Source organism: Oncorhynchus gorbuscha, linkage group LG19 (assembly GCF_021184085.1).
Source record: "Oncorhynchus gorbuscha isolate QuinsamMale2020 ecotype Even-year linkage group LG19, OgorEven_v1.0, whole genome shotgun sequence".
Lineage (NCBI taxonomy): Eukaryota > Metazoa > Chordata > Actinopteri > Salmoniformes > Salmonidae > Oncorhynchus > Oncorhynchus gorbuscha.
This window is the reverse complement of record NC_060191.1, coordinates 31,289,922-31,304,980: the sequence shown is the minus strand read 5'-3', so window position 1 is coordinate 31,304,980 and position 15,059 is coordinate 31,289,922. Positions and strand designations below refer to the sequence as shown.

General features: G+C 40.3%; 1 protein-coding gene across 1 annotated transcript; it reads left to right on the top strand.

Annotated features, from left to right (window-relative positions):
* The first annotated feature begins 607 nt into the window (after positions 1 to 607).
* On the top strand, positions 608 to 11,935 carry LOC124006440 (probable signal peptidase complex subunit 2). Its single transcript, XM_046316454.1, has 5 exons — positions 608 to 755; positions 10,009 to 10,092; positions 10,212 to 10,372; positions 11,221 to 11,355; positions 11,552 to 11,935. Exons 1-5 carry the CDS (start codon positions 717 to 719, stop codon positions 11,736 to 11,738), a joined length of 606 nt encoding a protein of 201 aa, XP_046172410.1. The 5' UTR covers positions 608 to 716; the 3' UTR covers positions 11,739 to 11,935.
* The last annotated feature ends 3,124 nt before the right edge of the window (positions 11,936 to 15,059 follow it).

The window sequence follows — 15,059 nt, the reverse complement described above, 5'->3', positions numbered from 1 at the left end:
GAATTAAATTTCAATTAATTTCAAATATTTCTATGAACTGTAACTGAGTAAAATCTTTGAAATTGTTGCATTTATATTTTTGTTCTGTATACATACTAGACAGAGAAATCTATATTCCCCCTTCGATTACATCATGAAAACTAAAATGATATTTTTGGTCTTAATTTAAGGTTGGGGTTCAAATCATGTTTTAAGAAGATAACTTGTCGATGTGGGCAGGGTTTATGAGGGGTTTCGATTTATCTGGCACGCATATGCACGGTTCAAAGCCCACGGTGAAATCACCTCATAACAAAAGTGACTTAATTAAGCACGTGGAGTAATGTGTAGGATTATGTATATTCACATGTAAAAGTGATGTGAAGATATATTTTATGGAAATGACATTTAGACTATTTCTGGTTGATGCACCATGCTGCCTTGTAACAACATGACCGAGCTGCGCAGATTACTCTTCGGTTTACGAAGGGTGCTCCTCCCTCAGCGCTTTTGCCCGTTCATGTTACGGGCCAATGCCGGTGCCCCGCGATTCTGCATAATCGTATCCACCCATTGAATCCTCATTCTTTGTTTGAACGGTGGGGGTAAATAAAAACACTCAACATCGCTTCCGTAAACGTACGTCGTTCCTAGTTAGTTTGGTTGGCTGCAAAAATTATGATTTTAGCCAATCACATTGTTCCAGGTCACTCACAGCAAATGTACAGGAAGGAAAGATGGCAGCCAAAAATGGGAAGAATGGTCTACTTGAGAAAGTAAGAATTATATTACACTAATTCATGCTACATTTTATAAGACACGGGGATCGGAAATTAAACCTGTCATGCTTGGGTATTTTTCAATAGTTGACCGCATAGCCAATATTGTATTACGACACGACAGGCATGTCTACTAGTAACAGACAGACCGTTCATTTTGAGCTAATATTAACAGTAGTTAGCAAGCTAGTTTTACTTTCTTGAAGGCATTGGCTATACAAATATCGTGGGCTGATTCTATGTTCTAATTTCAAGAGTAACGCAGATCTGCTTCGAAGTGAGAGAAGCTTATTGACCAGCTAGCTAACTTGGATGAGCTTAGCCTAGCATGCTACTAGCTAATATTATTCCTCGTTGATGGCTTTCCAGATGTTAACACTACGCGCTGGATAGCTAGCTAAGAAACTATAGGTAGCATATGCTGACAACTTCACTAGATGTATAGTTATAGTGACTAGCTACAGTAACTAGATAACCAGTAATTCTATACTGCAGCAACAATTTAACCGTACTATCTTGGATTGCATTCATTCTAACAGTGCAATTGTTTAACAATTGGAGCCTTTTTTTTTTTGCCTGGAAACCCGACGTTCAATTGCATCCAATTCTAGGTCGGGCAGAAATGAATGTTTGCATCGGGAAAGTTTCCTCATGACCTCTACGAGCCAGAATGTTGAATTCAATTCTAATTGTATGCACTTTACCAGTTGGTCCTTTTGGCGGTAGGAATGTGAGACCATATATCCACTGGAAAATAGTGCTGAGCAATATTTAAAAATATATATTTAAAGCCAAACATGACTTATATACATATATACACACACACAGTGGGGAGAACAAGTATTTGAAACACTGCCGATTTTGCAGGTTTTCCTACTTATAAAGCATGTAGAGGTCTAACTTTTATCATAGGTACACTTCAACTGTGTGAAAAATCCAGAAAATCACATTGTATGATTTTTAAGTAATTAATTTGCACTTTATTGCATGACATAAGTATTACCAACCAGTAAGAATTCCAGCTCTCACAGACCTGTTTTCTTTAAGAAGCCCTCCTGTTCTCCACTCATTACTTGTATTAACTGCACCTGTTTGAACTCGTTACCTGTATAAAAGAAACCTGTCCACACACTCAATCAAACAGACTCCAACCTCTCCACAATGGCCAACACCAGAGAGGGTGTAAGGACATCAGGGATACAATTGTAGACCTGCACAAGGCTGGGATGGGCTACAGGACAATAGGCAAGCAGCTTGGTGAGAAGGCAACAACTGTTGGCGCAATTATTAGAAAATGGAATCACCCTCTGTCTGGGGCTCCATGCAAGATCTCACCTCGTGGAGCATCAATGATCATGAGGAAGGTGAGGATCAGCCCAGAACTACACGGCAGGACCTGGTCAATGACCTGATGAGAGCTGGGACCACCGTCTCAAAGAAAACCATTAGTAACACACTACACCATCATGGATTAAAATCCTGCAGCTCACACAAGGTCCCCCTTCTCAAGCCAGTGCATGTCCAGGCCCGTCTGAAGTTTGCCAATGACCATCTGGATGATCCAGAGGAGGAATGGGAGAAGGTCATGTGGTCTGTGTTTGGAGGAAGAAGAAGGATGAGTACAACCCCAAGAACACCATCCCAACCGTGAAGCATGGAGGTGGAAACATCATTCTTTGGGGATGCTTTTCTTCAAAAGGGACAGGACGACTGCACCGTATTGAGGGGAGGATGGATGGGGCCATGTATCGCGAGATCTTGACCAACAACCTCCTTCCCTCAATAAGAGCATTGAAGATGGGTCGTGGCTGGTTCCAGCATTACATTTACATTACATTACATTTAAGTCATTTAGCAGACGCTCTTATCCAGAGCGACTTACAAATTGGTGCATTCACCTTATGACATCCAGTGGAACAGTCACTTTACAATAGTGCATGACAACGACCCGACACACACAGCCAGGGCAACTAAGGAGTGGTTCCGTAAGAAGCATCTCAAGGTCCTGGAGTGGCCTAGCCAGTCTCCAGACCTGAACCCAATAGACATTTTTTGGAGGGAGCTGAAAGTCCGTATTGCCCAGCGACAGCCCGAAACCTGAAGGATCTGGAGAAGGTCTGTATGGAGAAGTGGGCCAAAATCCCTGCTGCAGTGTGTGCAAACCTGGTGAAGAACTACAGGAAACATCATCTCTGTAATTGCGAACAAAGGTTTCTGTACCAAATATTAAGTTCTGTTTTTCTGATGTATCAAATACTTATGTCATGCAATAAAATGCAAATGAATTACTTAAAAATCATACAATGTGATTTTCTGGATTTTTGATTTAGATTCCGTCTCTCACAGTTGAAGTGTACCTATGATAAAAATTACAGACCTCTACATGCTTTGTAAGTAGGAAACACTGCCAATTTTTGCAGGTTATCAAATACTTGTTCTCTCCACTGTATATTTTTAAACAGATGTGGATACCCCTTCAAATTAGTGGATTTGGCTATTTAAGCCACACCTGTTAATGACAGGTGTATAAAATTGAGTGCACAGCCATGCAATCTCCATAGACAAACATTGGCAGTAGAATGGCCTTACTGAAGAGCTCAGTGACTTTAAATGTGGCACCGTCATAGGATGGCAGGTACCCTAGTGGTTGAAGCGTTGGACTCGTAACCGAAAGGTTGCAAGATCTAATCCTGAGCTGACAAGGTAAAACAACATCTGTCGTTCTGAACAAGGCAGATAACCCACTGTTCCTAGGCAGTCGTTGAAAATAAGAATTTGTTCTTAACTGACTTGCCTAGTTCAATAAAGGTTAAAAAAAAAAGTTCATCAAATTTCTGCCATGCTAGAAACCGTCTGGAACCGTCTATAAGCAACAACGGCTCCGCCGCGAAGTGGTAAGCCACACAAGCTAATAGAACAGTACCGCTGAAGTGTGTCGCGTAAAAATAGTCTGTCTTCGGTTGGAACAAACTACTGAGTTCCAAACTGCCTCTGGAAGCAACACAAGCACTGTTAGTTGGAGCTTGATGAAATGGGGTTCTATTCCCGAACATCCGCTCACAAGCCTAAGATCAACATGCGCAATGCCAAGCGTCAGCAGGAGTGGTGTAAAGCTTGCTGCAATTGGACTCTAGAGCAGTGGAAACGTGTTCTCTGGAGTGATAAATCCCGCTTCACCATTTGGAAGTACGATGGACGAAAACACCATCTGTGTTTGGCGGATGCCAGGAAATCTCTGCCTGCCCAATGCACAGTGCCAACTGTAAAGTTTGGAGGAAGAATAATGCTCGGGGCTGTCTTTCATGGTTTGGGCTAGGCCCGTTAGTTCCAGTGAAAGGGATCTTAACGCTACAACGTACAATGATATTCTAGACGATTCTTTGTGTCCAACTTTGTGGCAATAGTTTGGGTAAGGCCCTTTCCTGTTTCAGCACAACATTGCCCCCGTGCATAAATCAAGGTCCATACAGAAATGGTTTGTTGAGATCAGTGTGGAAGACCTTGACTGGCCTGCACAGAGCCCTGACCTCAACTCCATTGAACACCTTTGGGACGAATTGGTGGCTGACTGCAAGCCAGGTCTAATCTCCCAACATCAGTGCCCAACCTCACTAATGATCTTGTGGCTGATTGGAAGCAAGTCCCCATAGCAATATTCAAACAGCTAGTAGAAAGCCTTCCCAGAAGAATGGCGGCTGTTACAGCAGCAAAGGGAGGACCAACTCCATATTAATGCCCATGATTTTGGGATGAGATGTTTTGGTGACATAGTGAACAAAACATTGAAAATATTTATTTATCTTTTTCTGGTCCACATAGGGCAGACATCAATCGCAAAATAGAATATGACTGTGAAATAATAAAATATTTTGTGTATATTATTTAGACTTTCTTACATTCCTGTATTATTTTTCGTTCTTTAGTCAACTCTTTGCTGTCTGGCATTTGGCTGCTACAGCCTGAGCAATGTTCTCTGTGCTCCCCATACTGTACTGTAGGGATCAACAACTAGATTCAGCCGCAGGCCTTTCTTTTTTTTGAGCGGATGGTCGGGTGGCCGGAATATAATTACAAATTTGTAGACTGCACATTGACTGCAAGAAAGCTCAAACAGATGTTTAACTAAAACAATAATTTTAATCCTTGCTTACAGTTTATACAGCTTTGCTGTATACGATCACATTTGTCTCTGTGTGTGAATACTTAGGAATAGATTTATTGAATTAAAATTACTTGGAGCTGATTTTCTGGTGTTATTAGTCTCGTGTACAACAGAGTGGGGAAGAAAAGTGTATGTACACTACCGTTAAGTTTGGGGTCACTTAGAAATGTCCTTGTTTTTGAAAGAAAAGCAAAAAATAATTGTCCATTAAAATAACACCAAATTGATCAACAATAGTGTAGACATTGTTAATGTTATAAATGACTTGTAGCTGGAAACGGCAGATTTTATTTAATGGATATCTACATAGATGTACAGAGGCCCATTATCAGCAACCATGACTCCTGTGTTCCAATGTCATATTGTTAGCAAATCTATAATTTTAAAAGGTGTATTGATCATTAGAAAACCCTTTTGCAATTATGTTAGCATAGCTGAAAACTGTTGTGCTAATTAAAGAAGCAATAAAACTGGCCTTCTTTAGACTAGTTGAGTATTTGGAGCATCGGCATTTGTGGGTTCGATTACAGGCTCAAAATGGCCAGAAAAAAATACCTTCTTCTGAAACTCATCAGTCTATTCTTGTTCTGAGAAATTATAAGGCTATTCCATGCAAAAAATTGCCAAGAAACTGAAGATCTCGTACAACGCTGTCTACTCCTCACTTCACAGAACAGAGCAAACTGTCTCTAACCAGAATAGAAAGTGGGAGGCCCTGGTGCACAACTGAGCAAGAGGACAAGTACATTAGAGTGTCTAGTTTTGAGAAGACTCCTCACAAGTCCTCAACTGGCAGCTTCATTAAATAGTACCGCAAAACACCAGTCTCAACGTCAACCATGAAGAGACTACTCTGGGATGCTGGCCTTCTAGGCAGATTTGCATAAAAGAAAATAAGCCATATCTCAGACCGCCAATAATAAGATTAAGATGAGCAAAAGAACACAACTGGACAGAGGAACTCTGCCTGAAGGCCAGCATCCCGGAGTCGCCTCTTCACTACTAAAAGACACCAATAATGCGAGACTTGCTTGGGCAAAGAAACACGAGCACTGGACATTAGACCTTTGGAAATCTGTCCTTTGGTCTGAGGAGTCAAAAAAAATTGTTCCAACCACAGAGTAGGTAAACGAATGCGCTCCGCATGTGTGGTTCCCACCTTGAAGCGTGGGGGTGCTTTGCTGGTGACACTGTCACTGATTTATTTAGAATTCAAGGCACACTTAACCAGCATGGCTACCACATCATTCTGCAGCGATACGCCATCCCATCTGGTTTCCCACTGTTTAAGAGTTGGACCGCAGATTGAAGGAAAAACAGCCAACAAGTGCTCAGCATATAACTCTTTCAAAACTGTTGGAAAAGCATTACAGGTGAGAGAATGGCAAGTGTGCAAATCTGCCATCAGGGCAAAGGGTGGCTACTTTGACTAATATGAATTATATTTTGAACGAGTCACATGACACCGGGGAGGGAAAATGGCTAATTGGGCCCAATTTGGACATTTTCACTTAGGGGTGTACTCACTTTTGTTGCAAGCGGTTTAGACATTAATGGCTGTGCGTTGAGTTATTTTGAAGGGACTGCAAATTTACACTGTTATACAAGCTGTACACTCACTACTTTGTAGCAAAGTAAACATTTTTCAGTGTTCTCACATGAAAAGATATACTCAAATATTTACAAAAATGTGAGGGGTGTACTCACTTTTGTGATATACTGTGTATATATGTGTATATATATATTTCTGTGCCGAAAGGCCCCAGAGTCTGCAACACCACCAAGCAAGCGGCACCATGATGACCAAGGAGCTCTCCAAACAAGTCCGGGACAAAGTTGTGGAGAAGTACAGATCAGGGTTGGGTTATAAAAAATATTAAACCTTAAATCCATTATTTTTTTAAAAAATGGAACGAATATGGCACCACAACAAGACTGCCGCCCACCAAAACTCATGGACCAGGCAAGGAGGGCATTAATCAGAGGCAACAAAGAGACCAAAGATGACCCTGAAGGAGCTGCAAAATCTCCACAGCGGAGATTGGAGTATATGTCCATAGGACCACTAACGAGATTTCAGCCATAAAGAAGTGAGTGGGAAAAAAATAAGCAAACACGTTTGGTGTTTGCCAAAAGGCATGTGGGAGACTCCCCAAACATATGGAAGAAGGTACTCTGGTCAGATAAGACTAAAATTGAGCTTTTTGGCCATCAAGGAAAACTGGCGCAAACCCAACACCTCTCGGCACCCCGAGAACACCATCAGCGTTTTTGGCAACATACTGTGGGGATGTTTTTCATCGGCAGGGACTGGGAAACTGGTCAGAATTGAAGGCATGATGCATGGCGCTAAATACAGGGAAATTCTCGAGGGGAAACCTGTTCCAGAGATTTGAGACTGGGATGGAGGTTCACATTCCAGCAGGACAATGACCCTAAGCATACTGCTAAAGCAACACTCGAGTGGTTTAAGGGGAAACATTTAAATGTCCTGCAATGGCCTAGTCAAAGCCCAGATCACAATCCAATTCAGAATCTGTGGTGTATAACTTAACCTGTCTAGGACTGGCCAACAGCCAATGAGGGCGCCAAATACAAATCAACAGAAATCTCACAAGGCACCATTTTAAAGATACAATTCTCGTTAATCCAGCCACAGTGTCTGATTTCAAAAATACTTTACAGCGAAAGCACCACAAACGATTATATTAGGTCACCACCAAGCCACAGAAAAACCCAGCCATTTTCCAGCCAAAGAGAGGAGGCACAAAAAGCACAAATAGAGAGAAAATGAATCACTAATCTTTGATCTTCATCAGATGACACTCAAAGGACTTCATGTTACACAATACATGTGGAATCCTTAGGAAGTGCAATCGGACCAAATTTACACTGTCTTGGATGGGCAAAGACTTGAAAGCCTACAAACCTCAGATTTCCCACTTCTGGTTTGGATTTTTTTCTCATGTTTTTGCCTGCCATATGAGTTCTGTTATACTCAGACATCATTCAAACAGTTTTAGAAACTTCAGAGTGCTTTCTATCCAATACTAATAATAATATGCATATATTAGCATCTGGGACCTGAGTAGGAGGCAGTTTACTCTGGGAATGCTATTCATCCAAAAGTGAAGATGCTGCCCCCTATCCCAAAGAAGTTAAAAGATTGCTGTACAGCAGCAGAACCCATCCAACTTGAAGGAGCTGGAGCAGTTTTGCCTTTGAAGAATGGGCAAAAATCCCAGTGACTAGATGTGTCAAGCTTATAGATACATACCCCAAGAGACTTGCAGCTGTAATTGCTTCAAAAGGTGGCTCTACAAAGTATTGACTTTGGGGGGGGGGGGTGAATAGTTATGTTCTATAGTCAAGTTCTCTTTTGTTGTTTGTTTCACAAATATTTTGCATCTTCAAAGTGGTAGGCCTTTTGTGTAAATCAAATACTTTTTTATTTTGAAGGCTAACCACAAAGTCCACTATTGTGGCTAGCTTCAACATAGATGGTCCGACCACCGTTAATCAAAGAACTGTCTTAATTTATAAGGTTATTTTAGAGGATGACACCTAGCTAACTATAGCTACTGAAACAAATTGACGTTTTGGAGGAAGAACATTGTTTGCATCCATGAGCTAGCTAGCTTTTTTTTATGACTAGTACTGCAGGTGTGCGAGACAACTTTACCAGCATCATAGCATTTGTTTCAAGTGTTGTGACATATGAAATACGAGTGGATAGTGTAATCTATGTGTAATAACTACGTGAGAAATTAATGAACGCGTTAAATTAGAATGCGTCGTGCAGTCATATTCAGGTCTTGATTGGTCAACAACTTAATTGACACGTCAAATAGTGTTATTTGACACGTTAGAGCATCTTATTTTGACATCCAAAGACCCAAACGGCGTTCCATAGCAAAGACCAAATGGCGTTCGATAGAAATCCGAGTTGAGAATTAAACGACTGATCAAACTAACAACAAAACAGCACAGCAAGTAAGTAAAAGAAATCAGTTTTGATTGTTTTACTGGTAATAAGGACATATGTAAATTCCAACGAAGTAACCTTTTATTTAGCTAGGTAAGTCAGTTAACAAATTCTTATTTATAATGACTGCCTACCCTGGCCAAACCCGGACGACTACTCTGTGCACCGTCCTATAGGACTCCCAATCACGACCGGATGTGATACCGCCTGGTTTCGAACCAGGGACTGTAGGGATGCCTCTTGCACTGCCTTAGACGTGTGTGTGTGTGTATAATCTACTCACCTGTACTAGAATGCATAAAATGCCACAAAAATTAAGTATCGTGTTTGTTTGTTTTTTTGCATGGAAAATATTAGGTATCGGCTAAAAATCTGTGCATCATTAGTTTGAAGTGACTCAAAATCTATTGATTTGCATGTCCGATTCAAATCTTTTAGTTTTCTTGCAGTCTGAACAGTCACACGGCACATGGAATCTGACTTGATTCCTGGCCATGTGACTTGTCTTTATTTGCCCTCAAGTGGTATTTAGACTTTTAATTCAGCATACCTTGTTGCTTGCTAGCTACTCTGACTTTTTGTCAAGAACATGTGGTAGCTAACAAGCTAGTTAATGGTTTACAAACAAATGTAGTGAATAGAAAGCAAGTGCTAGAAAGCAAAACAGCTACCTATGCTAGGACTTGTTTTGAAAATTGGATCATCTTATATATCCATCCTTTGGCTTTAAGTGTTATCCTATGATTTTGAACATTCAAAGCAAATGGGAAACAGAACTTAACTTCCTGATTGACAGGAAGCACAAACACCACCACCAATTAGCCTACACCAATGCGAGCACACACACCCCTCATTACTATGACAAATAGCATAGCCTTGTCAGCAAATGACTGCTGTCTGAATGAACACACACACACATCTGATTTGGTCACTTGTAACTTGATGTTTGGACAGTCAGTCCAAAATAGATTGAAAAACAACTGATTTTGAGCATGCAGTGTGAACGAGGTGTAATTGTCATCTAACATGCCCCTGCAATAGGAGTTTGCTCACTATCAAGAACTGTGTTGCTCATACTATTGACCATTGTCATTTGTTTTCAGTGGAGGATTGATGAGAAACCTGTGAAGATTGACAAATGGGATGGTGCAGCTGTCAAGAATTCTCTTGATGATGCAGCGAAGAAGGTTTGCATACAGTACAATGAGTGGAAAAATGTACACAGACAAATTAGCTGATTTCCAGTCTCTTGTATGGTTTTGACATTTTACATCTGTTATGATCATATTTTTCCAACATTCATCAGGTGCTCTTGGAGAAGTATGGTTATGCCGAGAACTTCAATCTCGTAGATGGACGTCTCCTCATTTGCACAATCTCCTGCCTCTTCGCCATCGTAGCTTTAATTTGGGACTTCCTTCATCCATTCCCTGAGTCCAAGCCAGTCCTGGCAATCTGTGTTATATCATATCCTTTTAAGGGAAAAAATAATTAAACTACTGCTTTGTCACAGTAGAAGACATGCATAAAGATGGCATAAGTGCCTACAGTTTGAGGTAATTTACTACTACGACCACCGCCATGATTCCTCGTTACACCTACCACTGTGCAATACGCCCATCTACATGGTCCAACTAAAGTTAGCAAATATTAATTGTGGGAAGTGTGTGGAGGAATGATGGCAGTGTTGATTGTGCTAAATGATGTCAAACTGTGCCATCGTTGTACATGTAAACTTTATTTTATGTCATTTAATTTCGACATTCCATTGGTGTAATGCAATCCTAACACAGCATTGCTTTTCTAAAACAATTCATTCAACTGTGGATATTGCTTTAAAAAGGCCTCGAAAGTTTATTTATTTTATTTCCACTTGTGCATTTTGACATTTACAGACTGATAACATGTTTTTGAGTTATTATTACCCTATTTTACATTTATCATGGCTTACATGCTGACCACACCGCTCACGTGTGGTCCACACTCCAGTCCAGTTGGTAGTGGTAATGTACCACTACCACTATGCAGTTGGTTGCCAACAAAATACATTCAGAAGAAGAAGCCTGAAGGAGGAGAGAGAACCAGAAACAAACTTGTACCCTTTAATCTGTGGATTAATTTTCGGAGTAGAGGACCTTGTGCATTTCAGGTAAAATAACCAAAATGTGGGTGGACAAAATGAACATGTGTGCGATATCACACGTGAACATGTGTGTGGTCTGGTCAGCATGTTAGTAACTTAATTGTCCTTCCGAAAATGTCCGTTATTGGATTCTGGAATTTATATATCCATGTTTTCCCTAACGGATCCTTACGTATTTCATAATGATGGGCTTTCTAACCTTATACACCTCCTACCAAGAGAAGAACATCTTCCTCGTTTCTGTCCAGAAGGATCCCGCAGGCATGGACCTTGACCACACCTGGCAGCTTTCATCTAGTCTGAAAAGGTACTTTTTTTTGGGGGGGGGTTTACCTTTTTATGCATTATTTTGTTGTTGGTACTATCACATTTTCTGAGAGATGATGCCTGGTAATGTTTTTAATTTATCTTTATATTGAAAAGTCCTGCCTACCAAATTTGTTTGCTTGTTTTAATTTTCAAGTGTTAACAGTGTGGGGTGTTGTGACTTCGACTCTCTGCAGGTTTGATGACCAGTACACACTAAGAGTGTCCTTCACAGATGGGAAGTCCAAACACACACGGGAGCAAGAGATCACAAAGTCTGTGGGGGCTTTCTTTGACGGGAACGGAACGCTGGTCATGGACCAGTTTGAAAAGTGTGTGTCAAAACTCCATAATACCTTGGCCACTGAAAAGAAGACAAAATAATAATGATCAGACCTTTACAATGCTGCACCACACCGGCATGAACTGCAGTAGAGCACACTCTTATTGTACAATCCTGGGTGCATTTGGATTAGTTATTGGTTGTTATAAAAGTCTGCACGCCAGCATTTGTTGTCTTGTTATAATTGTCCAATAAATTTGAGGGTTGTCATTACATTTCCCTCCTATGTTTACCTTGATACAGGTTTCATCTAGACATTGCTTTTGAGGACCCTTAGGACAACTTAACAAAACTTGATCGGTGTAACGTCGTTCGTCTGTTGTTTGAAGAGAGTCAGACCGAAATGCAGCGTGTAGGTTACTCATGACTTAAATGAAGATAAATGCGGTACATGAAATAACTGAAGAAGAAAACAACAAACGGAACGAGAACTAATTACAGCCTAACACAGAGACAGGTACAATCACCCACAAAATACAACGCGCACTCAGGCTACCTAAATACGGTTCCTAATCCGAGACAACGAGAATCAGCTGACTCCAATTGGGAATCGCCTCAGGCAGCCAAGCCTAACTAGACACCCCTAATAATACACAATCCCAATTATAATACAAACCCCAATACGAAACACAACATATAAACCCATGTCACACCCTGGCCTACCCAAACATATAACAAAAACACAAGATACAATGACCAAGGCGTGACAATCGGTGCAAAAAAATGTCTTCTCCCTTGAATGGCTGTTAAAAATTAAGAGATTGGTCTTTGACTTTTCTTCCCCAGATTTTATGCTTTAGGACAAAGCCTTACGTAATGCGTGCAGTGACCGACCGGATAATTTTTGTTGGAAATTATGTTAAATTGTCCTGAAAGCCTTATTCAACTACTGTCCTTTTAAAAGCTTTGCAATTCTACATGTATTTTTTTTTAATGGATTTTGTTAACATAAGGCTTTATAGGGCAAAATAAATGATCTGGAGTGACTGTATCCATTTCGTAGTGTCGCCGCCATGCCTCCCTTCAGTACATGGTTTGTTGGACTTATTTCTTTAAATTTGGAATCTGTTTAGGTGGAACTGCCATGTCCTTTTGCGATATTACAACAAATACATTACTTCAAACAATTTTTTTTTTCTCCCCCCTCCAGATATTGCACATCACTGCATGTGTGATAGCACAGCAGAGTATGTACTGCAATTTTATTTTTCATTATGTTGCTGGATGCTCATCTCCTTTTAAAAATAATAAAAGGCCTAGGGGTGATCAGTGGCGCTGTTTCACCTTTTACGGCTCCGCTTTAAAGCAGGGATAATTGTTTTGATGTACATGTTTTTGTCAACGGTTTGAAAATGAAATGATATTGATCAGTTATCCTCACTCGAATGCATGACCATTTTAGATATTTAATTTATATTGTGAAGGTTGGATGATATTCCTGGATAGTTAATTTCTCTGTAGTATGACTTTAAAAGTGAGGGGTACAGAGACGTTGCCATTTTTGTCCGTAGGTTTTTGGCTTTAGCAACCTTATTGTATGTTCATATAAGTTTCAAATAAAGTTAGAAGGCATTTTTACATTGTCTACTTTTTGATCTGTGTTTCAATGAATAGGAGTGCTGATCTGGGCCTGTATCCAGTGTCGCAGAGTAGAAAATTGCTCGTAAGTGCTGAGTAGCGTTGTTTTACTCCTACTCTTATGGGTAAAAGTGAAAGCTATGCATGAAGCCTTAAGTCGAGTCCCACCTAGTCGACAGATATTTAGGAGACCTCATGAGCAGTCTTAACCGGTTATGAGTTACCAGCTGGTGTCTTGATAAAAAGGCAGCAAGTCTGGTTTCTGTGCCACAGACAGGACATTTCTTTGGAGATGACAGAATATTTATGGGTTGATCATATAGAAATTAAACAATCTAGACATACATGCAACAGTAGGCCTATCTCTTGCGGGTTTGACAATGATTTCACTCACGCCTAATTCACAGTGCATTCAGAAAGTATTCACACCCATTTACTTCCACATTTAGTTGTTACAGACTGAATTTAACATTGATTAAATTCAGTTGTGTCACTGGCCTACACACAATACCCCACAATGTCGAAGTGGAGTTATGTTTTTAGAAATGTTTACAAATTAATAAAAGCTGAAATGTTTTGAGTCAGTAAGTATTCAACCCCTTTGTTTATATATAAAAAGCCTAAATAAGTTCAGGAGTAAACATTTGCTTAACAAGTCACATAAGTTGCATGGACACACTGCAATCGTGTTTAACATGATTTTTGATTGACTACCTCTAGGTCCCTCTGTCGAGCAGTTAATTTCAACCACACAGACCAGTGAGATTTTCCAATGCTTCACAAAGAATGGCACCTATTGGTAGATCGGTAGAAAAACAGACATTGAATATCCCTTTGAGCATGGTGAAGTTATTAATTACACTTTGAATGGTGTATCAATACACCCAGTCACTACAAAGATACAGGTGTCCTTCCTAACTCCGTTGCAGGAGAGGAAGGACACCGCTCACGGATTTCACCATGAGGCCAATTGGGACTTTAAAACAGTTAGTGTTTAATGGTTGTGATAGGAGAAAACTGAGGATGGATCAACAACATTGTAGTTACTCCTCCACAATACTAATCTAATTGACTGAGTGAAAAGAAGGGAGCCTGTACTAAAAAAAGAATATTCCAAAACATGCATCCTGTTTGCAGCAAGGCAATTAAGTAATACTGCAAAAAATGTGGCAAGGCAATTAACTTGTTAGTTTAAATACACACAGATTGCATGATAGAGGAAAGTACCCAACACAAGGACAAGAGACAGGAATAGAGACAGTTTGTGAAAGTATGCCTTATCTAATTTGAAAAACTAGTGAAATTATTTTGTCAGACAGCTCTGCTCTATGCTTAGGCTAGCCTAGCTGTACTGAACAAAAATATGAATTCAACATGCAACAATTTCAAAGATTTTACTGAGTTACAGTTCATATAAGGAAATCAGTCAATTGAAATAAATTCATTAGGCCCTAATCTATAGATTTCACATGACTGGGAATTCGGATTTGTATCTGTTAGTCACAGATGCCTTTAAAAGAAAAGGTAGGGGCGTGGATCAGAAAACCAGTCAGTATCTGGTGTGACAAAACTTGCCTCATGCTCACGTCCTTCGCATAGAGTTGATCAGGCTGTTGATTGTGGCCTGTGGAAAGTTGTCCCACTCCTCTTCAATGGCTATGCGAAGTTGCTGGGTATTGGTGGAAACTGGAACACGCTGTCGTACATGTCGATCTAGAGCATCCCAAACCTGATCAATCAGTGACAAGAATGATGATTGTGCAGGCCATGGAAAAAGTGGAATA

Bases quoted from the DNA above. Each gene is read 5' to 3' on its own strand.
- LOC124006440 (XM_046316454.1), top strand. From the start codon at position 717: ATGGCAGCCAAAAATGGGAAGAATGGTCTACTTGAGAAA. The intron at 10,093-10,211 runs GTTTGCATACAG...AACATTCATCAG, and splicing joins TTGATGATGCAGCGAAGAAG to GTGCTCTTGGAGAAGTATGG. The intron at 11,356-11,551 runs GTACTTTTTTTT...GACTCTCTGCAG, and splicing joins CTTTCATCTAGTCTGAAAAG to GTTTGATGACCAGTACACAC.